Below are 11,408 nucleotides of genomic sequence, written 5' to 3'. Positions count from 1 at the left end.
CACGACCCCGCGTCCCCTGCATCGGCAGGCGGACTCTCAACCACTGCGCCACCAGGGAAGCCCCATCATCCTTTTTTTTATTGATATAGCTGATGTACAATAATTTGTTATAGGTGTATAACAGTAATTCACAATTTTTAAAGGTTATACTCCATTTATACAGTTATTATAAAATACTGGCTACATTCCCTGTGTTGTACAATATATTCTTGTAGCTTATTTATTCTATACACAATAGTTTGTATCTCTTAACCCCTTACCCCCATCTTGCCCCATCTCCTTCTTTCCCGGCCCACTGGTAACCATTAATTTGTTCTCTATATCTGAGAGTCTGTTTCCTCTTTGTTATATTCGCTAGCTCTATTTTTTAGATTCCATATATAAGTGGTATCATACAGTATTTGTGTTTCTCTGTCTGACTTACTTCCCTTAGCATAATACCCTCCAAGTCCATCCCTGTTGTTGCAAATGGCAAGATTTCATTCTTTTTATGGCTGAGTAGTATTCCATTGTATATACATATATACTGCATCTGCTTTGTCCATTCTTCTGTTGATGGACACTGGTTGCTTCCATATATTGGCAACTGTAAATAATGCTATGAACATTAGGGTGCATATATCTTTTCAAATCAGTGTTTTCATTTGTTTCTGGATTTATACCCAGGAGTGGAACTGCTGGGTCATATGGTATTTCTATTTTTTCTGAGAAACCTCCATACTGTTTTCCACACTGGCTGCACCAGTTTAGATTCCCACCAACAGTGTTCCCTTTTCTCCACATCCTCACCAACATTTATTTGTGGTCTTTTGGAGGGCAGCCATTATGACAGGTGTGAGGTGACACCTGACTGTGGTGTTAATTTGCGTTTCTCTGATGATTTAACAACATTGAGCATCTCTTCATATGCCTGCTGGCCATCTGTATGTCTTCTTTGGAAAATGTCTATTCAAGTCTTCTGCCCATTTTTTCATCATGTTGTTTGTTTTTCTGACGTTGAGTTGTATGAGCTGTTTATTTTGGATATTAACCCCTTACGAGTCACATCATTAGCAAATCTTTTTTCCCATTCAATAGGTTGTTTTTTCATTTTGGTGATGGTCTCCTTTGCTGTGAAAAAGCTTTTAAGTCTAATTAGGTACCATTTGTTTATTTTTGCTTTTATTTCCTTTGCTTTAGGAAACAGATTAAAAAAAATTGCTATGATTTATGTCAAAGAGTGCTCTGCCTATGTTTTCTTCTAGGAGTTTTATGGTTTCCAGTCTTACATTTAGATCTTCAATCCATCTTGAGTTTATTTTTGTATACGGTGTTAGAGAATGTTCCAATTTCATTCTTTTACATGTAGTTGTCCAGTTTTCCCAGCACTACTTACTGAAGAGACTATCTTTTCTCCACTGTATATTATTGCCTCCTTTGTTGTAGATTAATTGACCATAAGTGTGTGGGATTTATTTCTGGGCTTTATTCTGTTCCATTGATCTATGGGTCTGTTTTTGTGCCAATACCATGCTGTTTTGATGACTGTAGCTTTGTAGTACAGTCTGAAGTCAGGGAGCTTGTTTTGGCTATTCAGGGTCTTTTGAGTTTCCATAAAAATTTTAAATTATTTGTTCTAGTTCTGTGAAAAGAATACCCTTGGTATTTTGATAGGAACTGCACTGAATCTATAGATTGCCTTCAGTAGTATGGTCATTTTAACAATATTAATTCTTCCAATCCATGAACACAATATATCTTTTCATCTGTTTATGACCTCTTCAATTTCTTTCATCAGTGTCTTACAGTTTTCTGAGTACAAGTCTTTTACCTCCTTGGATAGGTTTATTCCTAAGTATTTTATTCTTTTTGATGTTATGGTAAATGGGATTGTTTCCTTAATTTCTCTTTCTGATAGTTTGTTGTTAGTGTATAGAAATGCAACAGATCTCTGTATATTAATTTTGTATCCAGCAACTGAATTCATTAATGAGCTTTAGCAGTTTTCTGGTGGTACATTTAGGATTTTCTCTATATAGTATGTCATCTGCAAACAGTTACGGTTTACTTTCTTTCTAAATTGGATTCCTTTTATTTCTTTTTCTTGTCTGATTGTTGTGGCTAGACCTTCCAATATTATGCTGAATAAAGGTGGCATCAGTGGGCATACTTGTCTTGTTCCTGACCTTAGAGGAAATGCTTTCAGCTTTAGAAAGCATTCAGAAATGATTTAGAACATTACTGATGTTCTGTCTGGATGATCTGTCCATTGATGTAAGTGGGGTATTGAAGTCCCCTACTGTTACTGTGTTACTGTCATTTCTCCCTTTATGTCTATTAATATTTGCTTTATGTATTTAGGTGCTCCTATGTTGGGTACATATATGTTTACGATTGTTATATCTTCTTCTTGGATTGACCCCTTGATCATTACCATCATTCTTGCTAATACTCTGCACCACCACTACATCTGCCACTTTACAATTACTGTTGATCCTATGCCATATGAGTTTTAGAAATACTAGTTTGTATCCTACTACACAATTCTAAAACATGGGTTTTAAAGCGTCTACCTAGGGCTTCCCTGGTGGCGCAGTGGTTAAGAATCCACCTGCCAATGCAGGGGACATGGGTTTGATCCCTGGTTCAGGAAGATCCCACATGCCACTGAACAACTAAGCCCGTGCGCCACAACTACTGAGCCTGCGCTCTAGAGTCCGTGCACCACAGCTACTAAAGCCCACATGGCTAGAACCCGTGCTCCACAACAAGAGAATCTACTGCAATGAGAAGCCCGCGCACTGCGACAAAGAGTAGCCCCTGCTCACCACAACTAGGGAAAGCCCACGTGCAGCAATGAAGACCCAACACAGCCAAAAATAAATTAAAAATTTAAAAAAAAAAGCTCTTTTACGATGAGAAACAACAAACGGTCTATAAGTAGTAGCTTTTAACGAAAAATTAAACCTATATGTGTATATGTACATCACATGCATAGACCATATGTTGTTTCTTTCTCATCATAAATATATACACAACACAGATATATGGTATATGTATGTGAGATGTGTGTGCATGTGTGTGTTTGTGTGTGTATGAATGACAAACCATTTGTCAATACCAAGTAATGTCAGTCTTAAATTTCTGGGTAATTTCATGGGTAAAAAATGATATATTGTTTTTTCCCCTGATTACTAACGAAGATATCTTTTGGCCATTCCATATTCTACTTCTGTGAACTAATTATTCATCTCTTTTGCCCATATTTGTATTGTCTCATCTTTTTCTTAGAGTATTGTGTGTGTGTGTGTATTTAATGTTTCTATGTCATCATTCTTGCAAGTAGTTAAATTTTCACAATAAAACTTCAAGCTAGGGCTTCCCTGGTGGCGCAGCGGTTGAGAATCTGCCTGCTAATGCAGGGGACACGGATTCGAGCCCTGGTCTGGGAGGATCCCACATGTCGCGGAGCAGCTGGGCCCGTGAGCCACAACTACTGAGCCTGCACGTCTGGAGCCTGTGCTTCGCAACAAGAGGCCGCGATAGGGAGAGGCCCGCACACCGCGATGAAGAGTGGCCCCCGCTTGCCACAACTAGAGAAAGCCCTCACACAGAAATAAAGACCCAACACAGCAAAAATAAAAATAAATAAAACAGGCGGTGCTGAACTGTGTGGAGGATTTCAGGTTTTCTGAGCGTTGGCTGTCCTGGACTCCTTGTATGGCGCCAAAAAAAAAAGTTCAAGCTATTCTGTGGCTTCTAAATTATAAGGGGTTACCCTTAACACCCAGACACAACTAGAATCTAGTTAACATTTAAACAAGGTGGTACACTGGTGCTGTATCAGTGATACATTAGCATCACAGAGCACAGTGGTAACTTATTTTCATCCTAAACAACTTACTTAACAAACACCAGCACTGAAGCCCTCCACTTTGTATTTAATGCACTTGGAGATATAAATTATTTATTTTGAAGTATCTTAATTAAAACTTGGAAATCAAACTTGAAATATGGTTTTCTCATAATGCCTCTATGTTACATTCAATGTGTAACTATTTCAGTGAATTCTCTGGCTTTCTTTATAAGTTCTTTTCTTCTTGTATGAGTTGGAAATATCTTCTCCAATTCTATGGTTTGCCTTGTCATTTTGCTTATAATTATTTTTTGTTATACATTATCTTTAATTTTGATATAATCAAGTGTATCAATTTTACTCTTGTGCCTTTATGTGTTTGGTGTCTTAAGAAATGTTTCCTACCTTGAGCCCTAAAGATAAACTTCTATACTTTCTTCCAAAAGTGTAAACGGTTTGCTTTTAGATCTTTAATCCACCTGTAACTGATCTGTGTGCAGTGTAAGATAAGGAGGTCATTTTATTTTTTTCAACACAAATAAATAATTATCCAAACAGTATCTTTTCATCTCTGACTTTTAAAGCACCTCTGATACATACCAAGTTTCCAAATATGTGTGAGTAGTTTTCTATTCTGTTCCATTAGCCTCCTTATATTTTTAACCATAAACGTGTACTGTTTTTACAATATAACAGAAAGTCTGTATAGAAAAGGATGGTGAAAGATGAAACAAAGGAATAAATGTTTAGCCTAACAATTTGAAAGAACTTAAATTCTTAATGTCAGAGACCAGTAGTCCTCAGAAGTTAGTTCTACAGAGAAAGAACTCTATGAGCTATTATGAAGTTAAGACACTGTAACTGAGAAATTAAACAGCGGTCACAAATTACTAGTGAAACAAAAGAACAATAAATCAAATCTTGCATATAAGCACTGAAGTATGGCATAATGCTTATTTCTGTATAAAGGTATTTTGCTCCTGTTATTGCTTTTTAATCATCTCCCACCAGAAGCACACGCACATACATCAACCACAGTAAGAAACCATACTTAGGATGTGAGCTAAACAAGATTAAAAAATAATAATAACAAAAGTGAATTCTTAGGAACTTCAGCAGCAAACTTCACACATGACCACAGAACTTAACTTTAATTTTACTAACTCAGACAATTACACGCTATTTCCTACCCTTGTGAACTTGGAGCACATTTCCTCTGCTTCTTTTACCATATTTGCTCGAAGCATATATTTTGCACATTTGGAGTTGATGAATCTATCGGCTGTGTCTAAAGACTGAGCTTCATCCATCCACTTGGCAGCTTCTCTGAGATTACCTATATGCTTTAAGAAATGAAAGTATTAAAGAAATCACTGTTTATGATTAAGAGAATATGGGTACAATATAATGGGAAAAGTTCTTAAAGACAAATTAGAAATCTGTTACATTTCTGTCAAATTTATCTAGAAATCTTTAGATACATTACAATTCATATTTACTAAGAGCTGAATGAAACTATTAATACTGACTATACAACTATATAACATAAAACTCCTTAGGATTATTAGAATATTAGGAATAGATTACCAGGGTGTCCTAAAAGTTATCTCTACACAGAAAGAACTCCAAGCGTCCTTAAAATGGCCAAATTCTTCAACTACTCAAAAAACATGACAAAGATTTTACCTTGTAAATTTTTGCTTTCATATAGAATAATTCTATTAGAGTTGGAGTACTAGCAATTGCAGAATTAATATAATCCAAAGCCAAAGAATACTGCCCAAGTTTATCAAAGTGCTGTGCCAGGAAATACTGAACCCAGAGTAGTGTCGTTGGAGGTTCTGTCTCCCCATTCTCTGCAATCAAACAAATATAAAATCATTACAGGGAATGAAGCAAAGTAGAGCAACTCACATACTTTCTTTCTCCCAATGCATACTGAAATTAACTATTACGATAAGCAGTACAAATCCAGCAAAAATGACCAAGTTCAACAGAAAGAGATATGACTTCATGTCGTAAAGTTCAAAAAGTAGCAGCCAAACAGAGAAACAAGATGCTGGTTTCACAGGCTTCTACCCATACCTCACTCCAAAGAAACAGTTTGGGGAAAAGAGGTAAATCAATCTAACTCTACGAATTCTCAGCATAAGGCAGCAGGTCCAGGAAAAAAAAGTCAAGGAAAAAAGCTTGAAGAAAAGATGTCCCTAACTACCACTGCAAAATTTCCACAAAGGCAAGAATGGCCAGGGCTTACTCAGCATTGTAAGTAGGCCTCGACACTGCATCAGGGGAACCCAAAATTGAAGGGTATTAGGAGGACACATTCCTGACAAGATGTTCGCACAGAATCAGCGGAGCTCTATCTGGTTCCCCATTCTGTACACTCAAGCTACAGAAGAGTAGATAAAGAAATACCAAGCACTTAGAATGGATTTCAGAAGGGCAGACACACAGGTATAAAATGAGGTAGGAAGAGCAGAAAGGACAATTTACTCATGCCACCTCAGAAAACACAGAAGGTCTCCTGGACTAGATGACCAAATGAAATGACAACAATGAAAACACACAGATTAGCATAAAATTAAAACACAAATAATAAACATAGGCAAAGAGCCAAGCATTTATCTTGCTCCTCTCATATAAACTATATTTCAGGGGAACCAAATATTTGATAAAGAAAAGTTCTTTACTTGGGATTGACAATATATACACTAATATGTATAAAATAAATAACTAATAAAAAAAAACTTCTCTATAAGAATTCCAGCTAATAAATGCAGAAGGAATGATGATTAGAATGAAATAAGGGATGAAGGCAACGATTCTCAGTGGCTGCAAAAATCGTTAGGCCAATGAAGAACTTTTAACGGGCAGATTAGGCTGACAAACATCAAAACCCTGATCAATCTTAATATCACAAAAAGAGAGACAACCAGAATGTTTTCTGCCTTCAGATGTGATATAACAGGAAGTACAAAGTGTCATGTATGAAGTATTCATATGGAACCTGAATCTAATCAAGCCTGTAAATCTAGGGGAATTGCCTGGCAGTCCAGTGGTTAGGACTCCACGTTTCCACTGCAGGGGGCATGGGTTCAATCCCTGGTTAGGGAACTAAGATCTCACTTGCCACACGGCAAGGCCAAAAAAAAAAATAAGTCGATAAATCTAACTCGAACTTTGTAAGAAATATGGATGACAGCAAAATGATACCATGAGAAGACAATCAGCCAAATTCAAAACATGGTACGTTCCACAAGACAAGTGACCTTTCGACAGCCTTTTTTAAAAAAAAAAAAAAAAAAAAAAAATGGAAAGGAGTGGACAGTACTGCTCAAGATTAAAAGAATATCAGAGACATAACTATCAAATGTAAAGTGTGGACCTTAGTTGGATCCATATTCAAATAAACCAGTTATACAATTTTTTAAATAATTGGGAAAATTTGCATGCGGACTGGGTGTTAGATACTGTGGTATGAGAGTTAATTTTGTGTAAGACAGCACTGTGGCTACATCTTGTGTTTAAGTGTTTTAAACAGTTAGAGATGCATACTAAGGTACTGACAGGGGAAACAGTACGTTTGCTTTAAAAATACTCCAGGAAAAAAAAGTCGACAGAAGATACTTCAAATAATACTGGTGAAACACTGATAAAAGAAGGTAGGTGATGGGGACATGAGGGTTCATTATTTACTTCTGTGTCTGTTATTTTATTGTGAAATTTGTTTCAAACTAACAAGAACAAAAGGGTGATAACAAATAAAAGATGCAAGAAGAAACCAAAGTTACCATTTGCATGACTGAAAGCATTCTAGAGTGTTTTCTAAATAAAGCTGCCTTGATTTACATATGCCCCTACAAACAGAAAAACAAAGAACCAAATTATACAGGATTTAAAGTAATATAAGAGTAGAAAGAACAAAGAAGTAGGAATTCAGGAAAAATACATTTCAACATAAACTAACTACTTGATCTTGGTCAAGCTGCTCAACCTCTCAATTCTGTTTATTCATATGAAAATGGAGTTAACTCCCCCCTGACAAGATTAGGACATTTTTAATTAAGATTGCAAGTGTTCTTCTCATTTCATTCACTAATTCAAAAACTATTTAGGGGACAGCTATCATGTAGCACATACATAATAAACATAAGATAGTGTAAGTGACTAAAAATGGATTGAAATGAGTAATCAAATTTCAACTCAATCTAATTTAAACTTACCATAAGGGCTAAAAAAGTCACACGTTTTCAGAGAGGCTTCATAATTAGTAACAAGCTCCTGGATTATAGAAATCTGTTAAAGAAACATAGTTTTAAAATTTAAAAATATTTTATGAAGGTATTTTTATTTACTGTGGATTAAATTAGATTTGGAAGCAATATACAGCTTACTTCAGTACAATAAATTAACTATAAATTGGGGTGTCTGCTTTTCCCCACTCCCTGTGTTGGGGGAAAATGAGAAAAACAGAAAACGTACTGCTCTCTTTATTAATAGTAAAACAGAATCTCATTAATTTCTCATCTCAATAAATATCAATAGTTTCAGGTTTCGATGGACAAATCATCACTAGTTACCACACACTCTTTTTCCTTTTGGCCAAAGAACACACCTGTATAATATATTATTATTAACAATTTATTTGCCTTTTGCTTCCCATTGTTACAGGGTGAAGTTGTAAGCCATTATATATTCAGATTTTCTAAAATGTCACTCATTACAAAAAAGTCAAGTGAAATAATCTAAATTATACAGTAAGCTGATGGAAGAAGTTAAGTAAACTAACTAGATGTTTAAACTACCTTTGTTTTTAGTGATCATTTTGATAGATTTTCATTCCAATGCTGCACTTAGGTAGGACTGAAATATTATACACTACACTGTAAACATGCTATGCCCTGAAAGTGCAAAAGAAAAGTGACAAGAGTTAGAAGTGGCAGGGGAAAAAAGTAGCTTCTATGCATGGTTTGTTTTAAATGTCTGTTGATGTTACCTGTTCAAAATGAGTTAGAAAATATAACCACCTTATTTGTGAACTTCAGAAAAACAAAGGTCAAAAGTGAAGAAAAACCATTAAAACTTATAATAGTATGTGACCAATACAGTATTATTTTAAAACTATCCCGGGCTTCCCTGGTGGCGCAGTGCTTGAGAGTCCGCCTGCCGATGCAGGAGACGCGGGTTCGTGCCCCATTTCGGGAAGATCCCACATGCCGCGGAGCGGCTGGGCCCGTGAGCCATGGCCACTGAGCCTGCGCATCCGGAGCCTGTGCTCCGCAAATGGGAGAGGCCACAACAGTGAGAGGCCCGCATAACGCAAGAAAAAAAAAAAGAAGAAGAAGAAAAAAAAAAACTATCCCACTGACAGCAGTCAAAAAAACAAAAAAGATCAAATTAAAACACTTCTCAGGCTTACATGATCTCTTTCTAACAAGAATGTTGCATTGTAGGGCATAATTCTCTTAGATAGAAGGGCAATAAGGAATAGGTGGGACAGTACACATTAAAAGTGGGGGAAAATATGTAAGTAACATATAAAAAACAGAACATGAAAAGAAGTTACACACATTATGACTTCACTAAAACATATATGTATAGATACATACTCATTGGAAATATGACCAAATGGATTAGGGCAGTAGAATATGAGGACACTCTTTTGAAACACAATAATGCTGTATTATTTTAATAAGATTTTTAAAGCAAAGGACTGTTTAAAAAGAATGGTTATTAAAATGTGAATAGACCTATAACTAGTAAGGAGATTGAACCAGCAATCAAAAACCTACCAGAGAACATATGGATACCAAGGGGGAAAGGGGAAGTGGGATGAATTGGGAAACTGGGATTGACATATATACATTGCTATGTATAAAACAGATTAACTAATGAGAACCTACTGTATAGCACAGGGAACTCTACTCAATGCTCTGTGGTGACCTAAATGGGAAGGAAATCCAAAAAGGAGGGGATAATGTATATATATCGCTGATTCACTTCGCTGTACAGCAGAAACTAACACAACATTGTAAAGCAACTATACTCCAATAAAAATTAATTTAAAAAACAAACAAACAAAAAACCTACCGACAAAGAACATCCCTAGACCCAATGGCTTCAATGGTGAATTCTACCCAACATTTTAAAAACTAATACCAAACTCTGCCAAAAAATCAAAAAGAAGGGAACACTTCCAAACTCATTCTGAGGCCAGCATTACTCTCATACCAAAGCCAGACAAAAGCACCACAAGAAAACTACTGACCAACACCCCTGATGAATATGGATGCAAAATCCTCAACAAAATACTAGCAAACACGCCTCAGCAGCATATTAAAAGGATTATACACCATGACCAAGAGGAATTTATTCCTGGAATGCAAGGATGGTTTAACATAAAAACTGATCAATATAACTTGCCACATCAACAAAATGAAGGAAAAATACCTACATGATTATCTCAATTGCTGCAGAAAAAGTATGTGAGAAAATTCACCACCCTTTCCTTATAAAAACATTCACCAAACTATGAATAGAAGGAAACTACCTCAATATAATGAATGCCAAATATGAAAACCCCACAATGAACATCATACTTAATGGTGAGAGACTGAAAACATTTCCACTATGATCAAGAACAAGGCAAGGATGCCTGCTTTCGTCACATCTATCATCACAGTACTGGAAGTTCTACTGCTGGAAGGCAAAAAAAAGAAATAAAAGGTATTCAAATAGTAAAGAAAGAAATAAAATTATCTCTGCAGATGATATAATCTTACTAGTAGAAAACCCTAATGATTTCACAGAAAAACCTGTTAGAAGAAATGAACTCAGCAAAGCAGCAAGATACAAAAAGTCAATACACAGAAATCAGCTGCACTTTTACACACACGAACAATCTGAAAAGGAAATTACTAAAGCAATTTCATTCACAACAGCATCAAAAAGAATAAAATACTTAGAAATTAACTTAACCAAGGAAGTGAAAAACTTGTACAATGAAAACTATAAAACATTGCTGAAAAAAATTCAAGATGACACAAATAAATGGAAACACATCCCATAATCATGAATTGGAAATATTAATATTATTAAAATATCAATACTACCCAAAGAGATCTATAAATTCAACATTATCTCCATCAAAATCCAAATGCCTTTTTTTGCAGAAAAAGAAAAGCCCATCCTAAAATTAACATGGAATCTCAAAGAACCCCAAAGAGCCAACACAATTTTAAAAAAGAACAAAACCAAGAGGACTCACTCCTGACTTCAAAACTTACTACAAAGTTACTGTAATCAAAACAGTGTGGTACTGACTTAAAGACAGATGCAGAGACTAATGGAATAGAACAGAGAGTCCAGAAATAAACCCTCGCATATATGGTCAAATGATTTTTGACAAGGGTGTCAAGACCAATCATTGGAGAAACAGAAGTCTTTTCAACAAATGGTATTGGGAAAACTGCATATCCACATGCAAAAGAATGCAGGTGAACCCTTATCTAATACTATGTACAAAAATTAACTGAAAATGAATCAAGGACCTAAATGTAAGACCTAAAAC

General features: G+C 35.7%; 1 protein-coding gene across 1 annotated transcript in view; it reads right to left on the bottom strand.

Annotated features, from left to right (window-relative positions):
- Nucleotides 1–11,408, bottom strand: part of NAA16 (N-alpha-acetyltransferase 16, NatA auxiliary subunit) — a 68,166-nt gene that overhangs the window by 17,177 nt on the left and 39,581 nt on the right. Inside the window, exons 10-12 of the mRNA XM_007468609.1 lie at nucleotides 8,062–8,134; nucleotides 5,522–5,691; nucleotides 5,026–5,178 (exon numbers count right to left, since the gene is read on the bottom strand). Of these exons, the coding sequence (XP_007468671.1) occupies nucleotides 5,026–5,178; nucleotides 5,522–5,691; nucleotides 8,062–8,134 (396 nt within the window). The remainder of the gene's footprint in view (nucleotides 1–5,025; nucleotides 5,179–5,521; nucleotides 5,692–8,061; nucleotides 8,135–11,408) is intronic.

The sequence above is a fragment of the Lipotes vexillifer genome, unplaced genomic scaffold (assembly GCF_000442215.2).
Source record: "Lipotes vexillifer unplaced genomic scaffold, Lipotes_vexillifer_v1.1 scaffold479, whole genome shotgun sequence".
NCBI lineage: Eukaryota > Metazoa > Chordata > Mammalia > Artiodactyla > Lipotidae > Lipotes > Lipotes vexillifer.
This window is presented reverse-complemented; position numbering and strand designations above follow the sequence as displayed.